Source organism: Oryza sativa, chromosome 4 (assembly GCF_034140825.1).
Source record: "Oryza sativa Japonica Group chromosome 4, ASM3414082v1".
Classification (NCBI taxonomy): domain Eukaryota; kingdom Viridiplantae; phylum Streptophyta; class Magnoliopsida; order Poales; family Poaceae; genus Oryza; species Oryza sativa.
In genome coordinates, this window is record NC_089038.1 from 25,416,022 (window position 1) to 25,442,881 (window position 26,860).

At 45.2% G+C, this 26,860-nt stretch overlaps 5 protein-coding genes across 7 annotated transcripts; 2 read left to right on the forward strand and 3 right to left on the reverse strand.

Moving 5' to 3' along the window:
• Nucleotides 1-1,859: 1,859 nt before the first annotated feature.
• On the reverse strand, nt 1,860-5,883 carry LOC4336295 (peroxidase 18). The gene is made up of 4 exons (XM_015779605.3): nt 4,856-5,883; nt 3,854-4,033; nt 2,539-2,704; nt 1,860-2,424 (listed from the first exon to the last, which is right to left on the reverse strand). Exons 1-4 carry the CDS (start codon nt 5,609-5,611, stop codon nt 2,000-2,002), a joined length of 1,527 nt encoding a protein of 508 aa, XP_015635091.1. The 5' UTR covers nt 5,612-5,883; the 3' UTR covers nt 1,860-1,999.
• Nucleotides 5,884-13,431: 7,548 nt separating this feature from the next.
• On the forward strand, nt 13,432-17,240 carry LOC4336296 (cell division control protein 48 homolog B). Of its 2 annotated transcripts, XM_015781674.3 has the most exons (12): nt 13,432-13,799; nt 13,901-13,945; nt 14,111-14,166; nt 14,271-14,420; nt 14,489-14,590; nt 14,777-14,876; nt 15,040-15,324; nt 15,395-15,564; nt 15,923-16,051; nt 16,409-16,505; nt 16,618-16,695; nt 16,771-17,240. In XM_015781674.3, exons 1-12 carry the CDS (start codon nt 13,599-13,601, stop codon nt 17,092-17,094), a joined length of 1,737 nt encoding a protein of 578 aa, XP_015637160.1. In that variant the 5' UTR covers nt 13,432-13,598; the 3' UTR covers nt 17,095-17,240. The 2 variants fall into 2 exon arrangements, with proteins under 2 accessions (XP_015637160.1, XP_066166053.1); XM_066309956.1 differs by lacking the exon at nt 16,409-16,505.
• Nucleotides 17,241-17,378: 138 nt separating this feature from the next.
• On the reverse strand, nt 17,379-20,096 carry LOC4336297 (protein CHROMOSOME TRANSMISSION FIDELITY 7). 2 transcript variants are annotated; one of them, XM_015781676.3, is made up of 7 exons: nt 19,947-20,096; nt 19,562-19,642; nt 19,065-19,308; nt 18,876-18,968; nt 18,563-18,637; nt 18,125-18,477; nt 17,379-17,711 (listed from the first exon to the last, which is right to left on the reverse strand). In XM_015781676.3, exons 2-7 carry the CDS (start codon nt 19,639-19,641, stop codon nt 17,576-17,578), a joined length of 981 nt encoding a protein of 326 aa, XP_015637162.1. In that variant the 5' UTR covers nt 19,642; nt 19,947-20,096; the 3' UTR covers nt 17,379-17,575. The 2 variants fall into 2 exon arrangements, with proteins under 2 accessions (XP_015637162.1, XP_066166054.1); XM_066309957.1 differs by lacking the exon at nt 19,562-19,642.
• Nucleotides 20,097-21,774: 1,678 nt separating this feature from the next.
• On the forward strand, nt 21,775-24,404 carry LOC4336298 (probable folate-biopterin transporter 2). Its single transcript, XM_015780154.3, has 5 exons — nt 21,775-22,299; nt 22,395-22,654; nt 22,766-22,861; nt 22,966-23,136; nt 23,339-24,404. The coding sequence occupies exons 1-5, from the start codon at nt 21,957-21,959 to the stop codon at nt 24,050-24,052; spliced, it is 1,584 nt and encodes a 527-aa protein (XP_015635640.3). The 5' UTR covers nt 21,775-21,956; the 3' UTR covers nt 24,053-24,404.
• A 52-nt stretch (nt 24,405-24,456) lies between these two features.
• Nucleotides 24,457-26,700, reverse strand: LOC4336299 (enhancer of rudimentary homolog). Its single transcript, XM_026024845.2, has 5 exons — nt 26,537-26,700; nt 26,307-26,389; nt 25,667-25,760; nt 24,841-24,961; nt 24,457-24,744 (listed from the first exon to the last, which is right to left on the reverse strand). The coding sequence occupies exons 2-5, from the start codon at nt 26,307-26,309 to the stop codon at nt 24,651-24,653; spliced, it is 312 nt and encodes a 103-aa protein (XP_025880630.1). The 5' UTR covers nt 26,310-26,389; nt 26,537-26,700; the 3' UTR covers nt 24,457-24,650.
• Nucleotides 26,701-26,860: the final 160 nt, after the last annotated feature.

Here is a 26,860-nt window from a genome sequence, read left to right on the forward strand (position 1 = left end):
CCCTATGCTTATCTTCTGACATCCATATCTGTATTATTGTTTATGAAGTTGTACGCTTTGTACCCAATTATCCATGAATATATATATTTTTTCTTTCTGGAAACTGCATGTTGCTGAATTGGTTTATACTGGACGATCGCGACCTCCTCCATTATTCGGGTGCTTAGATTGGTTCGGCTTCGTTGACACGCGCGAACGAAAAAGAAAGATATTAGATAGATAGATAGATAGATTACGCGGTCTCGATCACGGACTCGTGAGGGCAATCGCTTCTCCCCTACCTTGCCGACCTGTTGTCCTTGGAACACTTCCGAGTTCTGACGAGCTGATTCCTCCGATGGTGGCGCTTCTGTCGCTGTTCCGTTCTCGCTCCAACGCTGTTGCTTGATTCATCAGTTGCAACTTGGCAAGGAACTGGAAGGGATCTGTGCTGAGGAGGTGTGATCTCACATTGTCGTCCAAAGCTTGGATGCGTTGCTTGGCCGCCATGATATGCTCATATGCCGCGTCTAGAAGGCGATCAGGTAGGCAGGCAGCTAGCTGCTCAAAAGAACGTGCCACATCTCCGGGCGGGAATATGCTCCTGGTCTGTCGCCCATATGATATGTGAGCATCAAAGCATCTCCCATTCCCAGCCACAGAGAGCGGATCGTTTGTTCCGAGCGTATCAATTCCTCCCTCCTCCTTGGCCCGCGCACTGCACGTAGGAGTAGGACGTAGCCTAGATTGTTGTAGCAGGTCGATTGACCGAACCTGCCACGCAGTGATTCGATCACACGGGCACACGGTTGGCCTGCACTGGGCTACCGATCGATCGGACGCGAGATGGAAACGAGATTCGCCGCCAGAGCACGAGAGGGAATCGATCTCCCTTACACGTCGGCCGGCAAGTGGAGTGGTTGATGGCTCTAGACGCCGCGGGAAAGGACAAAGGCGACCGACGGAATCCGCCGCCCGGTCGCTGCGACACACCCCGTGCCGCGTGCATGTGCCGCGCGCCGAACGAATTAATAAGCTTCCGTTCCGTTCGGCCGGTACGCGCCCGGAAGCTGGCAGTTGGGCACCCGCGGGGGCGAAACGAGCGGCCCACGCCGTTTTTTCACGGATTTTCAGCCCAAACTGCTGCTGCGCGACTGCGATTTGGGTCCGAGATTGGCCCGGCTCGTGGAGTTATTACGGGACAATCGCTTCCTCAACGGTCTTCCTGGTCATTCGTGTGCCAGAAAGGGCATGTGACTATCTGAGGACATGACACGTACAGCGTTTTCTTTTTCATTTTTCTTTGCAGGTTCTGACGAGAACGAACAGACGCATTTACTAATCTCATACGTGTACTCCCAGTCCGAGAGATTTGGTGATAAGAGCTTAACTTGGGCTGTGATCAGGGTAACATTTTTTAGCGTGTCACATATTATATATGGACATATTTAAAGTATTAAATATAGTCTAATAACAAAATAAATTACATAATTCTCTTATAAAATATGAAACAAATTTATTAAGGCTAATTAATCCATCATAAATTTATTAAGGCTAATTAATCTATTATTAGAAAAAGTTTACTGTAGCACCACATTGTCAAATCATATATCACTTAGGCTTAAAAAGATTCATCTCACAAAGTAGTCGCATTCTGTATAATTAATTATTTTTTAGTCTATATTTAATATTTCATGCAGATGAAACGTTCGATGTGACGGGATGAAAAATTTTAGGGTGACATGTAAATAAGGCCTTAGTTACAGATAAAACGCATCTCGCGCCATCTGCATTATACTCCTTTCGCTAAATCATTTAGAATTTAGATCACTTAATTTTCACTCTCCTTTCGCTAAATCATGACCATCCAGACCAGAGCATGGAGAAAAAAAAAACCAAGCTGCTACTACAAACAGATCATCATCAACAACAACGAACAAATCGAATATCGATCATTCTCAACATACATTGTGTCGATCCCTTCTATGCATGTATGTATCGATCGTGCGTGCACGCATCATCAGCCGTTGACGCGGGAGCACGTCCGGCGGACCTCGCCGTCGGCGCCGGTCCTGACGCCGAGGCTGGTGAGCCTGGCGAACGAGGCCGCCCAGCTGGCGAAGAAGCTCCCCTCGCTCCGCGCGAACGCCTCCACCGTGGCCCGCGTCGTGGCGTTCTGCACCAGCACGGCGTCCGTGCGCAGCAGCCCGCGCCCGGCGAGCAGGTTGGCGAAGTAGGCGTTGTCGAACCGCGACGCCGACCCCTCGTCGCAGTCCACCGCCGCCGTCGACGACACCGTGTTGTTCACCGCCGAGCACGCCCTGATCAGCCCCCCGGCGTAGTCCGCGTTCATCGCCGCGTCCGCGGGCACCGTGCTCCCGTTCGCGTCCACCCGGAACCGCTCCCCGAACGTCGTGCAGTGCGCCGACCCGATGGTGTGCCCCCCTGCGCGCCAGTGCGCCACGCCGGCGATCGACAGCCGTGTGCTCACGGTGAGACCAGGTGAAAAGTGAAAATCGCAGTTGATCCTCCAGCATTCAAGAGCGTGTGTGTGTGTACCTGAGAGGGTGACGAGGTCGTCCAGGGTGAGCCCTTTGGCGGAGAAGCTCCTCGCCATGGCGTCGACGGAGAAGCCGGTGTCGATGATGTTCGCCCTGACGTTGGAGGCCAGCGAGACCAGGCCGTCGAGCCTCCCGAGAGAGACTGGCACCAACGGTCCTCCGGTCTGGTTTGCAGCAGGTGAATGCATGTTAGTTCATGAATGTCACTCATTTTACATTGGTAGTTTATCTGCTTTGTAAACCAATCTGCCCTAACATGCCAATAGGATTTTGTGCCAAGACTAAAAATTGAGCTTTTAAGTGGCACAGAAACCGGAGCAAGCAATTAACACAAGATTAATTAATTATTAATTAATATAAAATTGAAAAAGGGTTCATTTGAATTTTTAAAGAAACTTTTATATAAAAAGTTTTTGCAAAAAAAAAACACGGTTTAGCAGTTTGGGAAGCATATGCTAATGGAAAACGAGGGTGTTGAAGTTTAGAGAAACATTTCCGTAGAAACAACCATATTATAAGTCTTGCTGTATTTCTTTTTTGTTACCAAGTCTATGCCGAATCAACATCTATATGATGTGGGTGAAATGGTGAAGGTGAATGTGAGTGTGAATGTTACTGCAAACTCTGTATTTCTAGATACAGAGGAATGTAGTTTCAAAGCATATCTGTTCTTAAGTTTCACTATTCCAGTTGTTTTTTTTATAAAAAAACCGAAGCCAGCAAAGCTGGTGTTATATTAAGCAGGGGAGAAAAAAAGTATTTACAAGATCACCAAAACAGTGAAAGAGAGAAAGAGAGAGGAAAGAAGAAGCTACTAAACAATGAAAAACTATTCCAGTTGTGCCCCCCTTCATTAGCTCATTTCATCAATCCCCTTAGGACCATTAATCATGTCCCCCACAGAATTACGCACATAAAATATTGTGGTCCAACGACATAAGATGACAATCATGAAACTAATGGAAACGGAATTGTGTTCACTTAGTTAAGTTCATGATGGTCTACCTGTCTGATTTTATTTGGGTGTAACCATAGTAGTTCTAATTATTTTCCAAGGTATAGTCGTGTAACGTATGCATGGACCAGGAGCACTCAATTCATTGGATGATTAAAGATCTAACTGTTGCAGCATTAATGTGGATTATTTCTGATGTCCTATGCTTATGAAGAGTACTACATCTGCTTAACTATATTTAGTAGCAACATTTCTAGGAAAATTCATCTCAGGCAACAATTTAAATATTTGGCACATTTACCTTTGAGTGGATTGTAGCAACTAGAAAAGAGAAATCACATAGTGCCATCATACTTACAAATGTAACAGCATCTCTTGCGGCAAGGACTAAAATGTCGCTGCAGGAAACAGTTACAGGGCACACGGCTTCAAGCAGCCTCTTGGCAGCATCTATGACATTGAACCCACCAAGTGAGAGGTTTGCAGGATCGGTCCTCTCCGTGCCGCTACCTTCAATCATCACTGATGCATCACATCCCTGAGACCAAGAAAAAATGTACTCTAAGAATGACTTTCTCACTTTCTGTTATTGTGCAAGCGTGGATGTTTTCACAATTCTTAAACCCGATGAGATGCAAATGCAAGACAAATACAATTGTTCCCATAATTGTGGCAGTGACAATGTGCAAGCTGTGGAAAACTACATTATGTTTGGTTATACCAAGCGTGCATAATGGATTAGGGTCTTAATTTTAGCCACCACATAGCTTAGTGATCAATAACTATTCTAGACTGGACCATTCAATCGACAAGATATACATTATATTCGAATAATGCCAGATTATTAGCCGATGCAATTAGTGCCACACATGTCATAACTATTCTGGGGAAAACTAGGGTGAGAAAAGGAATATCCTAAACTAACTAGTAGAATGAGCATTTGATTAGTTCTTCAGGTCTTCAGCATTTCAAACTAAGAAAACGGATGAAAATAACTATTATTCAGCTGCTAGTAAATTGGGCCGAAGGAACTATATATCATCATAAAATTGAACAAAAACACATTACTGCATTATATTTCCACCCCACCATTGTTATTTCTGAGAATATGAAAAACTGAGACGGCAAATGGCAATACCCCAATCCAGTGTGATGGAACAGGAATTGTTGATGGCTAGATCTACACACTTGGATGTGATTCATATAACCATCTACATTGCAGACAGCCATTTCACCATTTGCTTGCATGCACAAGAACTTCCATTGTTGCAAATTGCAGCCAATGTGACGCATTTGACAAATGCAAGCAGTATACTACTAGATTCTGAGATAAACAGTCATGGCATCAGTAGTTTCTTACCTCAACAAAGCAGTCATGGAAGAGCATCCTGAGAAGCTTGCCGGGGATGGTGGAATCCAATGTGGAGGCCGACCTGACGACATCCCTCACCGCCAGCTCCACGCTCGGGCAGGACTGCGCGTAGAAATTTGGCGAGAGCTGGACCGGCGTGGACGTCGACGGCGAGGAGGAGTTCGTCGTGGAATTCGTTGGAGCCGGAGGAGGAGAAGGAGATGGTTTCGGTGCCGCTGCCGGCGGCGGTGGCGGTGGCGTCCGAGGAGGAAGAGGAGGAGACGGTCTCGGAGCCGGTGGCGAGGACGGTGGAGGAGACGGCTTTGTGGTCGGCGTCGCCGCAGGAGGAGGAGAAGATGGCTTCGGCGCGGGTGGAGACGACGGCGTTGTGGACGGCGACGGCGCAGGAGGGGAAGGTGGCTTCGGCGCGGGTGGAGACGACGGCTTTGTTGGCGCCGGCGACGTCGCCGGTGGCGGCTGTGGAGGCCTCGGGGCTGGCGCCGCGGGTGTCCGTGGAGAGGACGACGAGTTCGTCGCCGGTGGGGATGCCGCCTTTGCCGGCGTTGCTGGCGTCGGCGGCGTCCGTTGAGAAGGCGCCCTCGCAGCCGGCGTTGCTGAGCTAGCAGCTGGCGCCGGAGACGAAGACGGCGGCTGCGACGACGAGCCGGAGCCTGCGGCGACGGCCACTGCCAGGACAGAGAAAAACAGCGCCGAGCAAAGAACACCAATGCACTCCCGCCGCCGCTGCCGCCTCATCTGATCCATCTTGCAGCCGAGGAGAACGGGATGCTCATGAGCTAGCCAGCCCAGCTGAGCTCGCTCACGAGCGCACAATCACTCACAGTCTCACACACCACTACACCACCACCACTATGTGCAAGAACAGCTAGCAGCTGATGAACATGCAGAAATAGTTTCGGTGGTGGACGCAGAGAGCGATCGATCGAGTTGGCGTAGAGAATCTACTAGTCGCGTACATGTATCTCTCGCGCGCCGGCATTAACGACGGTGGACGCACCGGCAGCAGCAACCACTATAGCGAATGCGCCGATGCGATCCATTATAAATCGGGGGACGCACAACCGACGCCGCGCTACACTAGACGGACTCATGTACGAGCATACGACGACATACCGGACGGTCGGCTGGGACAATCTATAGTAGGAGTACGTACTATGGATTTCGAACAGCGGTACACGTACGATTCTCCGGCAGCATGCGATCGAGAAAAAGTTTCGTGTCAACACGGCGAGGCCGGTTAATTCCCCGGCCGTACCAGCTGGTCCAGGAGACCCGTGTCTCGCGTGTACTTGTGCTTTACCTTAGCTCGGGCTCCCCCGTTAGAGCAAGGATAATAATGGGCTATAAGGCTCTCATACAAGAGCTAGCTTCACACAACTTTCAAGAAACATACATCAAATTTATAGAGTGAGAAAGAGAGAATGGAAAAAATAAAGTTAACATTATAGCTAACTTATTATACAAGTTAACTCTAAGATTGACTTATAGTAAGCAGCGCGCTTTACTATTAAACTTGCTCTTAATGGCGGCTATCTAGCTGGTAAAGCTGGCATCCCGGATGCACGCATGTTTCGTGTTTTTTTTTCTTTTGAAAAAGGATAAACATGCATGGCCGGCTCTTGTTCAGGCGCGAGCTAGTAGCATGCGCATGTGGATGCGTAAGGTGTATTGATGGCGAGGGAGTGAATCGGGTCGGGGTTGGGTTGGGTGCCTGGTGCGCCGCAGTAAATTCGGGGAGAGAGAGCCACGCCATTGATGGCGGCATTTACTCCGGCGACGCGGTTGGTAATGGATGGATGGGCGACGACTCGGCGCTGGGCGGGCGGGTTTGCAGATTTGCAGCTTCCTGATCAGAGTTGAGGCCGCGGGCGCCACCTGTGGCTGCACGCGCCGGCGGCGGAGGTGGAGGAGGAAGGCTGGAAGGGGGTGTAGTTCAGCCGAGAAGTTCAGCTAAAGCTCGCGCACCGACTTCTCCATTTCGGCATTTCGCGATTCCACGGTCAGAAGCGGGAAGGATTGGTAGGCGGGTGAGTGAGTGATTGTTTAGTTATCATTTTTTTCTTTAACTAGTTAAGTGCCTGTGCGTTGCAACGGGAAAAAAACGCATCAATTTCAAATTACAGAGTAAAATTGTGCTGAATAGTTATTGAATGTAAGCTTATCATAATCAGACCGATAAAATTATGTTAAATAATTATTGAGTGTTTCTTAAAAAAGTAGTAATATAATAAAATCCTAATTCAGTCCGGGGATATACGTATTCAGCTGTATTTACAGTTTTACACTCATGACATCAAATCAAGTAACTAATCAACTAATAGCACATTTGTTTGGCAACAAGTATATACAGATGACATTCTGTATTTCGTAACATAGCAAGTGAATGCAAGAGAAGTAATTTTGCGAGTAGAAGGGACTAAACCAAACAATACATGTATTTTTTAAAATGCCTCTATAAAATATCTCTACACTATAAAACTCCTGATCTAAGAGGCAGTTTGCAAAATGCCTCTACAAAAGTGTCTTTATATAAGGTTTTTTTTGTAGTGACAGCATAGGATCACACGTCCGCAATTCAAACCCAGAACAATACCATAATGTTCACACTGCTAGAACATCATAGTGTCAACGATTGATTGAGAACACACACAAGTATCTTTTGTCATGAGAAACATATTCTCTATGCCTGCAATATATTCAATATAAAAATCTACTGAACCACAACACATAAAGCATCAATATGTCCTCATGAATCACACACCACAGGTGCACCACAAGCTAGCTTGTTTGGTCATATTCATAGCAGGTGATGTTACAATGGGAGAGGAATTGAGGAAGGTTACTTGGTTTGGTTTGCCTGGATAAGGGGAAAATAGGTCAGTCCTTATTTACCAGTATATAGTAATAGTTATATATATGTATGTCATACCATTCCCGTATAACTATTTTCTCTATACGATAATACTATGTGTTTGCTTCTAATATACTTAAGCATAACATGTAATTTGTGCAAAGATGAAAACATCAGCCACAAGCAAAATCTTTTAAAAAAAAAGAAGGGAAAATAGTTGCATAAAAGAGAAGCTTTGAGATCTGGATCAAGAAAGGACATTGGCCCATGAACTATTTCTCAAAAGGACAAATCCGCTTTCTTAAAAGTATTATTTCTTAAATTTCTCCACAAGTTCTTCAACAACAAAGACATTTCATGGGTCACGTATAGAAAATACAGACCTAAAAACAAATGATAGAGCCTCTTCTTTATAAGAGAGAAGAGGGGGAACTTTTTGGTGGATATTTTAGAACAGTCGCTATGGTTCAAGGAAATAGCTAATCCTCAAGTGGGTAATGGACAATCAATTCTATGCTTGGATGATACATAAGCCAAAAAAATGAATTGGATTGCATATGTGCACAATGGTAGCCATATATAGTATTATCAGGGCTCCTGGACCCACTAAATTGATACTTTGCTGAAAAAAGAGAACAAATCAATCCAAAAGTCAGCTCTAAACAAATGACATCGATCTGTTGATGTAGCATAAGCAGTGCAATTAAAAGCCATGGAATATGAGTAAACAGATGGAGGGTTTCGTACAGAAAACCCCAATTTCTGATAGTCTAACGTTAACTAAATTCAGGGAACCTTATAAAGCTTTCTACAAAATGCAGGCTACACAGGAAATGCTATCTACTTATACATCAAAAGAAATTTAGCTTTGTTATTCTGAAAACAGATTTGTAGGCAGTCCTAGCAGCCTATGTACTCCTATTTGTAAGTTAAATATTTATTAACTTACTGTTAAAAAAAACATGTTCAGCATCCTTGAGTCTAGTTTGCATATATCTATATCAACACTGGCTACTTTAATCCCATGTAAACATATGAATATGACAGGCAACAGGATAAAGTTTAAGAGAAAAATATATAGAGCAAAAGGTTTGTAGTTGCAGCCTCAATCCCATATAAATGTTTAAAAGCTTGACAGCCTGATGCAAGATTTTTTTCGTTTTCTACCGCTGGTTGTACGATTTTGGGTAGCAACCGATTAGCTGGGCTGGATAGCTGCAGCCAAAAACGCCACAACAATCAGAACAGATCAGCCTCAATATGCTGTGACTTGAGACTTTAATGCATTAAGAAAAATAAAGCTGCACTTAATCAGAAGTTATGTGCAATTAATCTGAAGATAGCATTATATAGTTTAGAAAGGATATGGCATCGAGGTGGGGAACAAAAGCGTGAAAATCCCCAACGATAGAGCAGAACTGGACAGTGAAGCATGACCTGGTCATCGAACATCAGTTTCTTACGCCAGCAAGATCTCAACTAAATTGCAAGCTCAATAAACAAAAGAATCTCCTCTCTTGTTCTTTACACTATACAAAGACCATTTCATTTGATCTAACCCATCCATCCTGCCCAAGTTTTTTCAAGTCTAAGCCATTGGTTATGTATATGTATGTTTCTGGTGATAACCTAAATTAGTTACAGATTATACCTTCAGCCAACATTTAGCTTGTACAAGTCCAACTCAAGATCAACTTCTATATTGAGGCATAAATAAGGAACTCTCAATTTATTGAGGATGAATTATGAATACACTGAGAGGTCTTTCTTGAAAGGAAGATTACTATGATCTCATTAACAACAACATTAGTAGTGCAGCATACACATTTTTTTCTCAAGATTACTATGAAATAAATATCAGTTATCAATGTTGATAATTCAAAACCACAAACAAAACTATATACTTATTATGCCGTAAGGCTGCCCTATCAGGTCACTTCTTGCTATTTTTTGGGTTTAAAAAAAAATCATCAAACGCAGAAGTATTTAATACAATAATGACCTTTTCAATGTCAGAGCTTCGAGGCAACCTTCTGCCACGGCGGGGTGATCGGCTGCTGCTTGGCGCGGGGTTGCGTCGTAAGGGGCCAGCTCCCACGATCTGGCAGCAACTGCTGAGGTCGAGGAGGGAGGGGAGGCAGTGCGGGGTCACGTTGTCGGGGGCTGGCTGCCGCGATTAATACAAAGATCCATGCTCACTTCAAATATGAATAAATAGAACTGTCAGTTTAGCATAACGATTCACAGAAAAGGGCATCCACCACAATCTTTAATTTTGCATGTGGAGATATATATTCGAATGTGGCAACCCTATGGCCAGAGAATGCATAATATAAGCAGATCGGCACAAGTATTACCTTGTTGATGATAACCTCTGTTTGACTTTCCGACAATCAGATCACAATAAGGCAATATGAGGACACCACCTAAGATGTATCGGATATCAGAATGATGTTTTTTTTTTGAGATGTACCCAAGCAGTCTAACCCCTGCAATAGATTGAAAAACATACAGAGTGAGATTGTTTCTTTGCAAGACACATTTTTACCATCATATATTTTAATTCCATGATATAGCATAAGGACAGAAATGATTAACAGTTGTCTGTAGCTAAACTCTGAAATGTCTTTCTTTTTGATCCCTAGTGAGCAGAAAAGAGCAAGCAAGTGTACGTCCAAAAAATATAAGTACATTTTAATGATAAAACTGTTCCCAAAAAACAAGGAAATAGGAATCAGGATGATGCAGAGAAGATACATTTTATTCAGTGCCCCTGATCAACAAAGATTCACTGGCCAGGCCATAACCAATGTTGCACTTTCAACCGGGCTAATTTATTCAGGTGCAAACTACAAAGGTTTGATGTTTTGAAAGGAATTAGTAGCACTTGCTGACCGACAACATGCATGTGTGATACAGTTACATGAAAAGAACGGCAACGAGAGCCTGATAGATGCCATCCTGGAGGGCATCTATTGAAACTGAAAAACCAAAACCTTTTCAAGCTTCACCCTAAAAAAATCATTAGTCTACATAAACAAAGTCAGATCGTGAACAAAGCTTTTTAAGCTACATCCGCAATGGTGATAGTACATAATATAAGACATACATTTATAAAGGCAAAATTTGCTATGGGACATAAAAAACGTGCAATTTTCCTTGGAAGCAGATTACTAAAGATAAGTTCACTCACCAGCCCACCAACCATCACAATCAAGCTCCCCAATTTCTGCCTAGGTAGCATGATGCCGTCTAATCATGTTGATAGAAACTGGCATATATATAGTCCCACAGTGTTTACAGAAGGAGGCTATGAATATGGCAGGAAGCATCCAGCTCCTAGAGTGGTGGCTGGCAACAAAAGTGGCCAAAAGACGAAAAATTTGGAGAGCTAACATTATTTACTAACTACAGTATTGTGTTGAACAAACCACATGAATAATAAATCTCAAGTAAATTTTAGATTTTGATGAATTCTGCCATACAAAATGATATTAAATCAATGTTCCAGACATACTAACAGATATACTTGTTAGTTTTCTGATCGATAAGTAGGAAATTAAGCAAAGGAATTCATAGAATGGGTTGAATGACCTTAACGCAGGCGGCGGCAGACTCCAATGGCTGCACGGTGATAGGCAGGAGGCTAGCGGCAGTGGCAGGTAAAGAGGCGAGGCACCGTGACGTCGACGGCAGGCTGATGGGGAAGAGGAGCGGCAGCGACGTCGACGACAGGCTGATGGGCAGGAGGAAGACGCGGCGGCGGTGACAATCTGGAGTGGCTGGCGCTGTCGACGACAGCGCGGAGGCTGATGCAGAGGAGGGCAGCGCGGGGGAGTGGGCTGATGGGGAGTCGACGATGGCGTCTGGAGCGGCCGGCGACATCGACGACGGCGTGGAGGCTGATGGGGAGGAGGGCGGCGCGGGAGAGTGGGTTGATGGGAAGGAGTCGACGATGGCGCAAATAATGATGGGAGGAGGGCGGCGGCGGTGGCGGGTGGCCGGAGGAGTAGGCGTCGACGGCGGGGAGGAGTAAGAATCGGCGGCGGGTGGATCTGGAGCGGAGTCCACGGCACGAGGGGGGGCGCGCCGGCGGCGGTTGCGGTGGGCGGCGGCGCCGGCGCCGGCAGGGGCAAGTGGGCGGAGGAAGAGACGTCGCGGGGTCAGGTTGGCGGAAGAGGAGTCGGCGGCGATGGCGAGTGGGGCGGAGAAACTGTCCGCGCGATGGCGGTCTACCGCGATGGCGATCTCTGTGCGCGATTGCCCGTTGGATATGACGATCAGATGGTTGATATTACGCATGTCTGTCAGATGCGTCTGCTATGTCAGGAATCAAGACCACCACTACGGACTTTTTAAGTAGTAGAGATTTTTTAACTTTTTCATCACATCAAAACTATCCTACACATAGGGTGTGTTTAGTTACTGAAAAAAGTTGGAAGTTTAGGGAAAGTTGTGAGTTTGAAAAAAAAAATTAAAAGTTTACGTGTGTAGTAAAGTTTTGGATGTGATGTGATATGATAGAAAGTTGGAAGTTTGAGGTAGTTAGGGGTGAATCAAACACGGCCATATACTTTTAACTGTTTTCTTTAAACTACTAATTTTAGTCAAACTTTTAATTTTAAAGTGAAACTAAACACAGCCTGAGAGGTGGCAGTGGGTTTTATGGCTTCGCCGGCCAACCACCGGTGGCAGTGTTCATCAGAATTCTGGTAGGGACAGGCGTAATGGGTATACTAGCTTAGAATCACGTAGCAAAAGAATTAACGCAACTCCGGATATAGAGTATCACGCGAAGCCAAAAGCAAGGTGTCTCACGACTGACTAAAAGTTGACCCTACCTGACCAACATTCGAAAAAAAAAGAACCATAAAAAATCATTCAAAATATATATGACTATAATCACGAAACAACTATACATATACAAACAACCACTCCCTCCGTCCCAGAAAAAAAAAGACAAACCCTGGGTTTCCATGTCTAACATTTGACCGTCCGTCTTGTTTAAAAAAATTATGAAAAAAAAATAAAAAGACAAGTCACGCATAAAGTATTAATCATGTTTTATCATCTAACAACAATAAAAATACTAATTATAAAAAATTTTCATATAACACGGACAGTCAAACGTTGTACACGAAAACCAAAGGTTTGTCTTTTTTTTTTAGGGACGGAGGGAGTAGTGCGTATGATCCATACCCGATATAATGCGCGTAGACACAACTATTGTTTTCCTAAACTCCGATGGTGAGAAACCGAGCGTAAGAATTGATAGATGAAACGTGATTAGATACTAACTATACGTATAGAAAAAAATTATAATGTAATTATATTGTAACTAACATATAATTATAATAATTATAGTATAACACGGTGGTGTAGATGCGCCGCGGCATCCACAGGTTGCATGTTTTCTTAACTTTTGTCACATGTTAGATAGCAATTATCTCTTTTTTTCTGAGGGAGAGAGAGAGGAGATAATAAAATACTCGATATTGAATTGCCGATGGATTACTCATTACCATGTGTATAAGGTATGATAACTCCAAATCTCATGTGCTTGTGTGTTTTTACTTTTTAGAGCTCTATAAAAATAACATGGGTGCTAAACTATTGTTCTGGAATTATTTCTTGAAGGCCCAATTAATTTCGGGCTGGGCCATTAGCAAGCAAGCCGCGTCGAATTTGTCGCTTTGAATGGGCCGGAAATGCTAGGGTTACCGTCTCCCTCCCAAAGCCCCGCCTGGTGATTCGCCGTCTCCCTCCGTCGCCGTGCCTTCCCCCGCCACCGTCCTGCTCACCGGCGTTCCGCCGGAACGACTTGAAGTCCACCTCTCGAGCTCGGCGGCCTCCCCCTTAGGGCAGAAGCGGACGAGGCGAATGGAAGAGGTTAGGGGCAGGGAGAGCAAAGACCACCGCGGCGGCGGCGGCGGCGGCGGAGGTGATGGGGACGGCGAGCGGACGGGACGGTGGCGCGCCGAGGAGGTCATCGCTGGGAACCGCGCGGTTCTGGAGGCTCTCCGGGAGCTCGTGATGTATCCTGTCCTCTACGCACGGGAGGCCCGCGTGCTCGGCCTCAATGTATTGTCGCCTATCCCCTCTTCTCTTCGTCCTTATTATCATCAAGTGCACCTGCTTGTAAATAGCAATCCATTTTTGAAATAATCTTTGCATTGGTGCAGTTTCCCAGAGGATTGCTGCTCCACGGCCCCTCTGGCACTGGAAAGGTACTGCTTTTACGGTGTTAATGTCTTCAATCCGGTGCAATTTATGGCCAATGCGTCTGCTTAGGCTAGGTTCATGTAGAGTTTGCTTTTATCTTGCTGTGGATTTTGCTACTGGTATCGCAATTTGTAGTGCTGAATGTTTTACTGCTTTTGCAATTCTGTCAGAAAAGCATGGTCCGAGCTGTTGTTCGAGAATGTAATGCCCACCTCACAGTGATTGAGTAATGACTTAACTCGAATTGGTTAACCTTGAAAGACTCTGCTTTGCTTTTAATTGCATATTTTGATTTGGCACTTAATTCACATAATGTACATATGTTTACAGTTCAATTTCTGTGCATAAACCCCACGCTGGAGAGGGGGAGAAGTTCATGCGAGAGGCTTTTACTGAAGCATATTCCCAGGCATCACAGGGTAGACCAGCCGTGATATTCATTGATGAACTTGATGACATATGTCCACCGCGTGGCAGTAGGCAAGTTTGTTATATTACCTACAAATTTTATATTTGCCAAGAAGTTATTATTAATGTATTTTTCACAGGAGAGAGCAAGGGTCCCGCATTGTTGGTCAGCTGTTGACTCTGATGGACGGGAAGTCATCAAAGCTGCTTCCCCACCTAGTTGTTGTTGCATCTGCTACCAGGTCAGGAATGTCAGTTGCGTGATTTGTGATCTTAGCAAATAGCCTAACATTTTAAGTTCATTTTAGGAAGTTCCTCTGTTGATACGGCAGCATATTCCACTAAGTGCGCTTAAGTTTTCCTTTAGTTATTCTGGTTATGAACTTCGTGTTTTTCTCTTGAATGAAAACACAACTTGCTTTCATTAGGGTGGATGCTATTGAGTCAGCACTGCGAAGGCCTGGGCGTTTTGACTCAGAGATAGAGGTTACTGTTCCTACAGCAGAAGAAAGGTTCGAGATTCTTAAGGTATCATATAAGAATGTAGTTTTCCCCTCAAAAATAGTAAAAGAATGTTGTATTTTATGATGTAACATAGCAAGCCCTGCATTTTTTGGATGTGGTTAACGTATGTTCATGATGATTTTTTCTTATATGAAGCTTAATCTTATAGACCATATTATGTTTTTAGCTTTATACCAAGAATCTACATCTTGGTGAATGTGTTGATCTTCAATCTGTTGCTGCATCCTGCAATGGTTATGTTGGAGCTGATTTACAAGCTTTATGTCGAGAAGCTGCAAGACGTGCTTATGGTAGATTATCAAGCTCATCAGAGAGTGAGAATGTGCTAACGCTAATCATGGAGGATTGGGAGTCTGCTAAATCTGTGGCCAAAAATAGTGTGACAAGAGGGGTAACTAAAGAAATTCCAGCTGTTTCATGGGATGATATAGGAGGTTTGAAAGCTGTTAAGGTAAAATATGCCTCATTTTAGGATTTCTTTAATCAAACCTCCTTTAATGGTTATTGTTGCTATGCTTCAGAAAAAACTTCAGCAAGCTGTTGAATGGCCCATCAAGCATGCTGCTTCATTTGATAGACTTGGAATATCACCTATCCGTGGGGTGCTATTGCATGGTCCACCAGGGTGCTCAAAGACTACCCTTGCAAAGGCTGCTGCTCATGCTGCCCAAGCTTCTTTCTTTTCATTAAGGTTTGCTGCGTAAAAATTGTTCTCTCTTTTTCTCATTTCATCCTTCCAACATGCAAAAAGAAGCCTGTGAATCGCATAATATTTTCTGATGTGATGCTTATATTGTAATAAATTCAATAAACATCACTTAATCTCAGATGTACTGAAAAGGAGTTATTAGAGGAAGCAAAAGAACTTAACATGTTTATTTCATGTACTGTTAAGACCAAGCTGGCATAATTTGTTCAAATTCTGCTGCTTGAATCGTTGTCCTGTACGCTAGTCCAAATAATATAGCTAGAACATGCTAACCGGATCATTTTGAGTTCAGTATACAGTCTTCTATGTTGTTCTAAATTTCTTACACATTTTCAAACAGTGGTGCTGAGTTATACTCCAAGTATGTTGGTGAAGGTGAAGCTTTGTTGCGACGTACATTCCAGATGGCACGTCTTGCTTCTCCAAGCATTATATTTTTTGATGAGGCTGATGCAATTGCCCCTAAAAGGTGCACATTTATATCTTGTCTCTTGTTGTCCTGTGGCACATACTAGTGAGATCTATGATACATGATGCATGATATTGGTAAAAATGATTCTGTACAATCATCATAAGAATGTGCATGAATTGTTATAGGCTATCTTCTATAATTACGTAATAATAATATTTGCATCTTTTCCATGGTGTACATGATTAGGAAGTTGAAGAGGTGTCAGAAGTGTTAAGCATATTTTGTTGGATATGGTTCCCCAAATGTTCTTTTCATATAGTAGAATCAATTTATGAAAACTTTGCTTCTGCGCATGTAAATCTAATTTCCACATCTGACCAGTGAATGTTAATATTGGAGTTTGTAATCGTTCAGAACTGGTCCCAGCGGGAACTCTAGTGGCAATGCCACGGTTGGAGAAAGACTCTTATCAACTCTATTGACGGAAATGGATGGTTTAGAACTGGCTACGGTACCTCTTACATATTTAGATTGACGATGGCATTCAAATGTGACTCTCCTTGTCATATCTCATATATGCCCTTTCTTTGTACTAAAAAAGTATCTTGCAATTTTTGATGTAGGGAATTATTGTATTGGCTGCTACTAATCGCCCAAATGCAATTGATGCTGCTCTTCTGCGCCCAGGGCGTTTCGATATGGTATCCCGATCTCCCTCTCCCTCTCCCTCACACATAGCAAACAAAATCATGTTCTTTTTTTCATTTTAACTGCAGGTTTTGTATGTTCCACCACCAGATGCGGAAGGTCGATATGAAATACTACGCATCCATACACGCAAAATGCCATTAGGAGATGATGTGGATCTTTGGAAGGTAGCAGAGCGTACCGAGCTTTTCACGGGCGCAGATCTTGAAGGCCTGTGCAGGGAGGCGGGAATGGCTGCCTTGAGGGAAAGTCTGAGGTCAGAGCGTTTTGTATGTGACGATATTCACTTCCAGGCCGCGCTAAGATCCTTGCGTCCATCACTTACACAATCAGTGGTTGATGAGTACTCAAATGCAGCCATCCATGGTCCATTGACGAGGAGAAAACACTAAAAGATGTATTATTCTGGCGCACAAGCATCAGTGTCGCCCATTGTTGATTCTGACTAGTTATCAGAACATTGTATCATCGGTCTGCTGTATATATTGACCAAAGTTGTGACATGTTCCCATATGATTGCAGCGGCTTGTACTGTTTCCCCTGTGTTTTTCTTGGGTTTTGAGAGTATTGAGAGACAGAGGTTAACACTAGAAGATAACTCTGCCTGTTAATAACTCCCAAGGACTAATAAAGATCTCATCTTCCCCAAGGAAGATTGCAAGCTACTAATATGAAATGATATTCAGAAAATGCTGCTGATCAGGAAATCCAAGTGTCAATACATAGAGATCCTGCAAAAACGCACTGCTTCTGGTGCTTAGACTTACACTAAAAGCAGAACATGCCTGTTTATGTTTCACATATATCCCCAGCAAAGCAATTTTTACAATGGGAAGAGAAGTTTCAGATATGTAACATCTTCTGCAGCATCTCCTATGCATCTTGCTCCTTGTAGACTAAGAATGCGCTGGTCTTGCAATAGCTGCGTGCCAGCGCCTTCCCGGAGGAAGTAGGCGGTGAGAAAGCGCACTGTGAGATGCACAAAGTCTCGCCTTCGAGGAAGCTTTTCCTGCAGAAGACGAATGGAGAGTGCCTTAGCAAGATAAGATAATATCAAACTCTTGGAAATGCTTGCAGAGCATAGAAGAGAACAACTGGACAGACAGATAAATAATTCAGTGATATTTGCAGTGTGATGTCAGTTAACAAATAGTTTTATTAGTCCTATAATCTGGTCAAAAGCTTGGAATTTGTCCAAATTGACAATGCGTGCTATGATGGATCTATACATTGTTGTTACAGAGAACAATGCATGCTATCCTTCTCTTAATGCAATGATGCGCAAGCCTTTTGCGTATTCCCCCCAAAAAGAACAATGTATGCTATCAAGAGTTCAAGACGGGCATTGCAGGAATGCTGCGAAAAAGAAAGATGCTAAGTGAAGCAAAGTAGGTGAGAATGCGCATCAAACTTAGAACTTACCTAGCAGCATCCATCAGTTGTGACCCTATTCGCTTTCTTCTGCGTGACGGTACAACCCAAATTGCTCGAAATCCACAATGTGCAGGAACATCTTCCTTTTCACATATTATAGCACCAGGATCTCGGTACTCTTCTTTGTTCTTGTCTGAATGATCATGCCGTTTCAGGACTTCCCTCTTAAAACTGATTTTCCCGAACTCTAATGTATGGTTTGTTTTGACTGGTTCAATTTTATCAACAGGCAGATCAGTGCCGTTTTCCTCTGTGGAGCCTGGAATCACTTTATGTGCTGTTTTGATTGGTTCCGCAACAAGGCATCCCACTATCCTCTGACTAGATATGAACAAATATACCTATGCAACGCAAATGAGGTTTTACCCATTAGGATGAATATATGTGCATAGATGTTGTCATATTTGAACTAGGAGCTGATGTTACCTTACAAAGCTTGTGAAGGAGCTGACCTTCACCAAACCCCAGCTCCTTCTGTACCACTTTGATCACCTCCTGGACCTGAAATATTCACATGACATTACATAATCATAAAATGTCTGCAATCTGCTTCTGAACTTCTCGTAAATGTAAAGTGGTTGCAAAATTGGATCAGAAACTTCGCAGTTAGTAAAGACACACATTCTACAGTTTAGAACTATGAGGAACCCACTCTTTTCAATATTCATTTCCCCAAGACCCCAACTAGTGATTTCTTTCAACTATCTAGGCAATACAGTTAGTCATTCAGGCAAAATACCTTGCTGTTCCGAGCACATGAATTTTCATCGGTCACAAGAATTATCCGATCCCCACCTTCAGACCTCGCGACCACGGTTTCATTGCGCCAACCCTGCAACTCAAACATTTGTCATAAACTCTTCACAGAAATTTATAACACGAGATGAACAGAAGAGTGAGATTCACAAATATACATCAGGTGCAACACCTTGAACGGGACGCCCTCGAAGTAACTCTTGTGGTATGCCTTGTGAGCCTTCTCGTCGTCGTCGTTCCCGCGGGCATACATCATGCCACAAACCGAGCACATGTGGAGGAGAAAATCGGGCTGCCCAAGCTCCAGGTGGAACTGCGCGTAGTTCCTCTTCTTGTTGAGGACCTTGCCATCCGCACAGCTCTTGGGCCTCTTCACCTCCATCCCGCAGGTTCCTTCCCTATGCGTGTCGCCACCACTTACCAAATCAACAAAGATTGATCAGTCCATTATCAAATCTGAATCCAGGAACATGCCAATGTCGGACAGCATGCTTGGGAATTAACGAGAACTAAATCAACAACCATTTTTTTCCAACCTGACGAGCGATTTTAATATTCGCTCTAATTGATGGAATATTGCAGAAATTCGCTACTAGAGTGGAATCCGGCAATATTTGGTACCGGATCGCTACAGCTAACAGATTTGAAGAGGGGACCAAGATGAAGAACCTGCTCGTCTCGGGCTCGGGGGCCTGACGCTTGAAGAACGCACTGATCTTGGGCTGCATCCCCTTCTTGCCTCTCGTCATGCTGCTTGGAAAGACGGAGAGTGAAGAAACGGACGCGGCGGTGGCGGCGGTGAATTATGCGAATTTGCCAGCAAATTATTAGCATGCATGTGTGCAACCTCTATGTGAAAATAGCTAAACTACAGAATTAACCAGTGTGCAGAACCCAACATATGTGCAAAACACATCCAAATCTGAACTACCATATGCTATATGAGTAGCCTAACAAAATCAAGAAGTATCATACCCAAAAATCCCCAGACCTAAGCGAGATATACACATCAACCCAAGAAAACTTTTAAAGGAGGAAGAAGAATGCCACTCACCGTCCAGCACGGGGCAGGGGGGAAAGAGGCCAGTGTAGCTCGCTCAGCGGGGAGGGGGAGGGATGCCCTCACGGCTGCGGCGGCGAAGGACGGCCTTGACGGGAGGCGGCGGCTGGTTTGCGGTGCAGCGCGGAGGGGGGGACAGCGCCCGGCTCCGTTGTGAAAGGGGGCGTGGCGAGGAGGAAGACGAGGGCCGCGGGTGGTCGGTGGGGTTAGGGCCAATCGACGGCGGAGATGAGGCGGTGAGGCCGTGAGGGCGGATCGGACGGGCAGGAATCGAGAAGGCCACGCGCGCAGGGTTTTCTAAAGGGGAAAAATGCGGGAGGGGGATTCGGGCGCCAAAACAACGGGCCTGAAATTGGCAGCGATGGACGCCCGGACGAGCGCTGTGACCTCGGAACGTTGTTGGGACTTGGCTGGGGGTGAAAACGGTATGGAAATTTTCTGACCGTACCGATACCGTTTCCGCAAAACTAATATAATAATAATATTTTTATCGATGGTTATCATTTTTAAAATTTAGTTTTTTTTAATTTCTAACGGTGTGGCATTGAAGTTGACACTAAATAGATGAATTCATGAATATGAAAATTTTTCGACCGTTTCTGCTTGTTTTTTAAAAAATAATAAAATAATGATGCCGTTTCCGACCATTTCCAACCACTTTCATCCCTAGACTTGGGAGAGAGGAACGAACAGGAGACTGGGAGAGGTGGAGAGTAGGTGAGCAGCAGTTGTCGTGGACCTTATTCTTATGAACATGGTGGGCTGCTGGGCCAACTCAATAGTCAATATTCATTATAATAAGTTCACTTTAGGTCTCTCTTATTGACGATGAGTTTAGATTGTGTCCTTCAACCAATTTGCAAGATCGGTGTAACCGAGGTCACATGACAGTATAACATCCAGTTTTAACTAACGTGACGAGTTGACTATTATCAATCTGGTTGAGTCAGCGTGAGACCCACATGGGTCTTACATGTTAGCAGCCAACTCTCTCTACCGAGTCCCTTTACCTAATATCTATCTACCCATCCCTTTTCCCCATCTCTTTCCCGACAGGAACTGGAGCAACTGCTGGAAAAGCCATCATGCTCAAGAACCCCGTAGTTACCTTGGCCACGTAGCTTGTGTTGCCATCGGGGTAAGCCGAGGGGGCAACACGATGTTACGCGATCGAGGTCGATGCTGGGTTCCTGAGGTTGAGGGTTGCTCGAGCAGCCGCCTGGCAAGCTCAAGGTCTTCTAGTCCACTGGTTGTCACCCCTCTCCCATTAGCTGCTATCCTTCTTCCCGCTGCTCACCGCCTTTCTGGCCTTCTCCACCGGTGGAGAGAAATTGGCAAGAGGGATGGGTAGAGAGAAGAGGCGATGAAGGAAAAAAGAGTTAACCGCTAATATATGGGGCTCATGTGGGTCTCACGTTTACTCGATCAGTATGATCATAGTTGGCTCATCATGTCAGTTAAAATAGGGTGTTATACTATTTTAGAATCTCGGGTACACCGATATTATAAATTAACTGACATTATACTGGTATTGTGGATAAGGACGCAATTCAAACTCAGCATTTAAATGTCGAAAGTGAACTTATTTCATATTCACTTATTAATTCCTATCAGGCCTTGATTAGGTCGTAAGTAGCTACACAGTAATAACGCAGTGCAAAGAGATGATGCGCAATAGTAAAAGGCACAAAGTCAAAATTAGTGTTGACATGTTGCCCAGTTTTCTACTACTAGTACATAGATTAATGGTGCAAAATTACCATGGTTAAATTAGTAGGAGTATACAGTACTATAATAGTTGCAAGGTGGGGGGTGTCAAGTCAAAACCTTGAGCGCGGATACCCATCAACGCACACTTGCTCTTGCTCAGCTCGCCAACGCCAAGATGCGCCTCGTCAATCTCTCCCACCGATCAATCGCGAGACCTGCATTCTAGCCGTGCGAATTCCGGCGGGCTTCCGCCGTAGATCCCCAAGAAACCCCCGGCAAGAAATCGCTGCCCAGATGGATCGCCAAGAGGAGGAGGACGACGACGCGGCGCTTCGAGAAGCCGGCGGCGGCGCCTCCTTCCCCGGCGGCTGGCTCCGGCGTCTGTCCCGCGAGCTGCACTGGAGCTTCGTGCTCGCCGTCGTGGCCGTCTACGGGGCCTGCCAGGGTGTCGGCGACGCCGTCGGCGGCGTCGCGGCGGGGTACTACTGGAAGGACGTGCAGCGCGTGCAGCCGTCGGCGGCGCAGTTCTACCAGGGGTTCGTCAGCGCCCCCTGGGTCGTCAAGCCCATCTGGGGTCTACTCACCGACGTCGTCCCCGTCGCCGGCTACCGCCGCCGCCCGTACTTCCTCCTCGCCGGTGAGGGGATTGCAGCCTCCTCCGCCTCCTCGATCCCATCTCGCAGTTCGAAGGCTTTCGCCTTACTTGATCACTTCTCTCGGTGATTCATTCAGGAGTGATTGGGGCGTCGTCCATGCTCACGCTCTCTCTCCACCGCAAGCTGGGCATCATGCCGGCGATCTTGGCGCTGACGGCGCAGAGCGCGGGCGCGGCGGTGGCCGACGTGACGGTGGACGCGCTGGTTGCTCAGAACAGCATCACGCACCAGCCGCTAGCCGCAGACATGCAGAGCCTGTGTGGGTTCAGCTCCTCCGTTGGGGCATTGCTTGGATTCTCCATCAGTGGTCTTCTTGTCCACTCCATGGGGTCTCAGGTGTGATATTCCCTGACCTTAGATAATGATTTGCATCATCATTTGTTTTCTCACACAATGTCAATTGATATGATTGTGATTCTTGCTTTTTTTTTCTTTTCTTGTTCTAAGGGTGCTCTTGGATTACTAAGCATCCCTTCTGCACTGGTGTTCTTGGCTGGTGTTTTGCTGAAGGAGAGGCGAGTTACAGATTTCGATTACAAGCAGGTCAGAATGTCAAGACAAAATTTGAACACCTTTCCTTTTGTGTGTTGAGATTGCTGAATTCAGGCATGGACAGTGATGCCACTTGAGTGCTTTGATGGATTCAGGTTCATAGGAAATTCTACAAAGCAATTCAGTCCATGGGGGCAACACTGAAGTGTGCCGAAGTTTGGCGGCCGTGTGTGTATATGTATGTTTCTCTCAGTCTAAGCCTGGATATCCAAGCAGGAATGTTCTACTGGTACACTGATCCAATAGTGGGACCAGGATTCTCTGAGGTATGCACATTCCTGCATATAGATATTTGCTAGATATCATCAGTTCATCGCATCATTTGCATGGACTGTAATACTGAGAATGCATACCACTGTTAAATCCATATAATGAGGTGTGGTTTTAGATAAATTCAGTTATTTGACCTTCTTCTAATTTTAATCATCTGATGACACTTCGATTGCGTCATTCGATCGTTTATTTCAGGAATTTATTGGCCTTGTGTATTCGGTCGGTTCAATCGGTTCGCTGCTCGGAGTTTTACTATACCAAATTTCACTGAAGGACTGCCCTTTCCGCGGCGTGCTATTCTGGGGCCAAGTTCTTTCAAGCCTGGCAGGAATGCTCGATCTGATAATGGTGACCCGGCTCAACACAAGAATCGGCATTCCGGATTACGTCTTTGCGGTGATTGACAACAGTGTCTCCCAGATGGTTGGGAGGCTCAAATGGTTGCCGCTCCTCGTGCTTTGCTCCAAGCTTTGTCCTCCAGGCATCGAAGGAACTTTCTATGCGCTGCTCATGTCCATCCAAAATGCCGGGTTGCTGATGTCTGGCTGGTGGGGTGGCCTGATGCTGCAGTTGCTGAATGTGACTCGAACGGAGTTCAGTAACCTCTGGGTTGCCGTCCTGATCAGAAACTTGTCGAGGCTGCTCCCGCTGATGCTGCTGTTTCTTGTTCCCCAGAGTGACCAAAACTCAATGCTCCTCCCGGCAGAGATGCTTCAGGACAATGAATCTACTGAAGCTAGGAAAGGAGGTCAAGACACTGCTGAATTTTCCGTCCTTGTCGCAGATGATTCTAGCTGTCATGCTCTGAATGTGGCTGTCGAAGATGAAAGAATCAAAGTGGTCGATGCTGGAACGGGTACTGTGGAGTTGATTCCTCTCATGAACGAGCTACAAGACCGTGGGAGTTGACTGACAAGCTCATGAACAGGATACTTGTCTTCCATCCATGATTCATTCTATACCAAATTACCAATGGCGTTCTGGTTCTGTTCTCCACTCTTTGGTAGACTAGTTCTTTATGTATCATCAGCAACAGCACATCAATAGGTTATAGGTGAAACAACAGTTAGTTTTCCTTTCATTTTTTGTAACAGAAAGAAGCACAGTATCATTTGGAAGGATATTGAGGCAGTTCCTTCGGGTTTTTTTTGGGTGTGTGTGTTTTTGTGTTTTGTTCAAGCGTCCTTTTGGGACGTACGATTTTTAGAGGAATTTCATGTGACTTGAACTGTTTCATCATGTGAAAATTCTGTAAAATTCATGAATTCCAAAGGTGCTCACAAGATAGTATGATACTGTCATAGACACAGACAGACAGAGGCAAACCATTCCATTCAAAGCCAGAATACTGCATCGGATACGACAGGAGGCTGGCGACCCAAAACCTCGCGTTTTTCTTACAAGAAACAAATCCCAGATATCTCACACCACGAAACAAACCGCAACAGGATACCACGGCGATCACGCTTGTTTGCTGATTCACCTGCCAACGGCGATCGATCACGCTTTACTGCTGTGCTAACCTCTTCAGGTGCTGAAACATCTCCTGCTTTATCCACCGACGGTCGTATGGCAGGAAGGCATGAAGCGACCGGTCGAACCTGCGAGGTGTTGAGGGCACAAATGGTTAAGTTAGTTCTAAGCGCATCAGTGTATGATTAGTAATGCTATTCGATGTCAGGGAAGCCGGCACTCACACTAGTGCACTTATGTCGGTTAGGCCATCGATGAAATTGTACAGGTCATTTATATCATAAGTTAAGTCCCTGGCCATAGGGTTGATATCCCTGATTTTCCTTTCGTAAAGGCCACAGATTCCTGTCATTCCATACAGCAAACTGTAAGTACCAAGTTCCTCAAGGGAAGAACACACATATAAACATAGAAAATGGATTAAGAAACAAGGAAGAGCACGCAATGCTTGTCCTGGGCATGATTAAGAACATAATGGGGATAATAGAGATGCTTTTCCCAAGACTTAGAATGGAAAACAGCAACAATCGTACAGCCGTTGGCATGGTCCTATGGTTAGCTGATACTTGACTGCGTGACTCCCAAACTATGTGAAATTTACAGACATTCATTTAATGGTTAAAGAAAACGTATGACTGTTATCATGTTGATTCAAATAGAAGCACTACGCATATTCCTCAATGATATTTGAGCTTTAAAGAGTAGCTTGTTGGGTTTTCTGTACATTAGCTATAGCATATCATGTTAGTTTATTAAAGCAATCTGTACACGTTCTGTTATATATTCCTACAAGGTTAAACTAAAAGACAGTGAACAAAAATCTGATGAATTTCCTGAATTTCAGTCCAAAGTACTAACAGATAAGGAGTAAATGAAGAAAATACTATGCCACTGCTTATATAGCTGAAGCAAGCAACAAATGCTCATGCAATTTATTAATGCACCACTTTTGTGATAAGTTCATAACCGGGAACATACAGGCACAAAAGGGGAAAGGTTATTCCCATAACTGCACTAACATTTCAAGCAAGCATGAGAGAAAATACCGACCATCCAGTGCATGGTTAACTGAATTGAAGTCCATAAATGTTCTTGTCGCTCTGTTCTGCGATGGTTGCATGAGAATGATGGTGTGCCTCCCGGCCTGAGAAAAAGGGCAGAAATCACATATGGTGCATAAAATGCTGGCAAACATCTAAAATGATTTTGAAAATGAAATAAGCTCGCATTACTCTAGACACTGAGAACGAACGGAACAATATCTTTGCCAGGGTGACCGAAGCTAATGTTATTTTTGCCGGGAACAATATTCAATGCACAGCGGAAGGCAGTGAATGCTGCAGCAAACCATCCCAGATTCTACCAGGAAAAATCACACTAACCAACCAAGCATTCCCGATTTCCCAAAGGAAGACAAGGAGAACTGCATTTGCACGCCCAACAGGCACAAACTAGATGATATCCTGAGCATTTCGGCAGCCCTACGCACATGAGCAGAAGCTCCACACCACAAAGATGGTATGATTTTGCATGCAAAACCCAGCTGCCTGTACGCTAGTATACTGTAGCACATGATTCTTCCTTGCCTTCCTACTACCCAAAGAGACGAGACAGCTGGAGGTTCTTCAATCAAGCATCAACAGAAGCAAGCAGCTGGGGGAGGAGAAGCAGGAGCGAAACGGGTGCATACCATGTTCCGAGCGAAGAGCGCGCCAGCCGCCGATGCAGCTCTGGACCAGCACACGCGCCCGCCGCCGCGCCGGCCGACGAACCCTAAAAAGGAAAAAAAAAAGCACGCCTCGATTAGTGAGTGGCACTGGCACCACAGGGCAGGGCGCGAGCTCCTCTCGTCAGGTCCAATCCAGGCACGGGCGGGGCGGGGCGGGCGGAGCAAGACCAGAGGAGAGGTGTTACGCTTACGCGAGGAAGATTCGATTGCTCGCTCGCGTTCGCGTGACAACGAAGGGGAAAGGGAAGTGGGAGGTGGTGGAGCCGATCACTCGCCGCCGAGAAGCACACGAGACTAATGCTGCTGCTGCTGCTGCTGCAGTGCAGGGCTGCGTCTGGTGGCTTAGGAGCAACGCAACGAGGGGGTGGGTGGGTGAGCGGTGAGCTTTGCAATTGATTCGATTTTGATCTCCAGCAACAGAGAGGGGGGGGGGGATAGGGACGGAAGGCTTCTAGCGCTTTGTCTAGTACTATTATCTAAATTTAAATTTTGGTTGAAATGTATGCCGTACTCTC

Bases quoted from the DNA above. Each gene is read 5' to 3' on its own strand.
- LOC4336298 (XM_015780154.3), top strand. From the start codon at position 21,957: ATGGATCGCCAAGAGGAGGAGGACGACGACGCGGCGCTTCGAGAAGCC. The intron at 22,300-22,394 runs GTGAGGGGATTG...TGATTCATTCAG, and splicing joins CCCGTACTTCCTCCTCGCCG to GAGTGATTGGGGCGTCGTCC. The intron at 22,862-22,965 runs GTCAGAATGTCA...TGATGGATTCAG, and splicing joins CAGATTTCGATTACAAGCAG to GTTCATAGGAAATTCTACAA.
- LOC4336295 (XM_015779605.3), bottom strand. From the start codon at position 5,611: ATGGATCAGATGAGGCGGCAGCGGCGGCGGGAGTGCATTGGTGTTCTT. The intron at 2,705-3,853 runs GTAAGTATGATG...GCTGCAAACCAG, and splicing joins CAAGAGATGCTGTTACATTT to ACCGGAGGACCGTTGGTGCC. The intron at 2,425-2,538 runs GTACACACACAC...ACTGGCGCGCAG, and splicing joins CGACCTCGTCACCCTCTCAG to GGGGGCACACCATCGGGTCG.
- LOC4336299 (XM_026024845.2), bottom strand. The intron at 24,962-25,666 runs GTCGGTATTTTC...ATGGAATGACAG, and splicing joins AGTTAACCATGCACTGGATG to GAATCTGTGGCCTTTACGAA. The intron at 24,745-24,840 runs GTGAGTGCCGGC...AACACCTCGCAG, and splicing joins ACCGACATAAGTGCACTAGT to GTTCGACCGGTCGCTTCATG.
- LOC4336297 (XM_015781676.3), bottom strand. From the start codon at position 19,641: ATGACGAGAGGCAAGAAGGGGATGCAGCCCAAGATCAGTGCGTTCTTC. The intron at 18,969-19,064 runs GTGTTGCACCTG...TTTGAGTTGCAG, and splicing joins TCGAGGGCGTCCCGTTCAAG to GGTTGGCGCAATGAAACCGT. The intron at 18,638-18,875 runs GTATTTTGCCTG...TGAATATTTCAG, and splicing joins CATGTGCTCGGAACAGCAAG to GTCCAGGAGGTGATCAAAGT.
- LOC4336296 (XM_015781674.3), top strand. From the start codon at position 13,599: ATGGAAGAGGTTAGGGGCAGGGAGAGCAAAGACCACCGCGGCGGCGGC. The intron at 15,565-15,922 runs GTTTGCTGCGTA...ATTTTCAAACAG, and splicing joins GCTTCTTTCTTTTCATTAAG to TGGTGCTGAGTTATACTCCA. The intron at 16,506-16,617 runs GTACCTCTTACA...TTTTTGATGTAG, and splicing joins ATGGTTTAGAACTGGCTACG to GGAATTATTGTATTGGCTGC.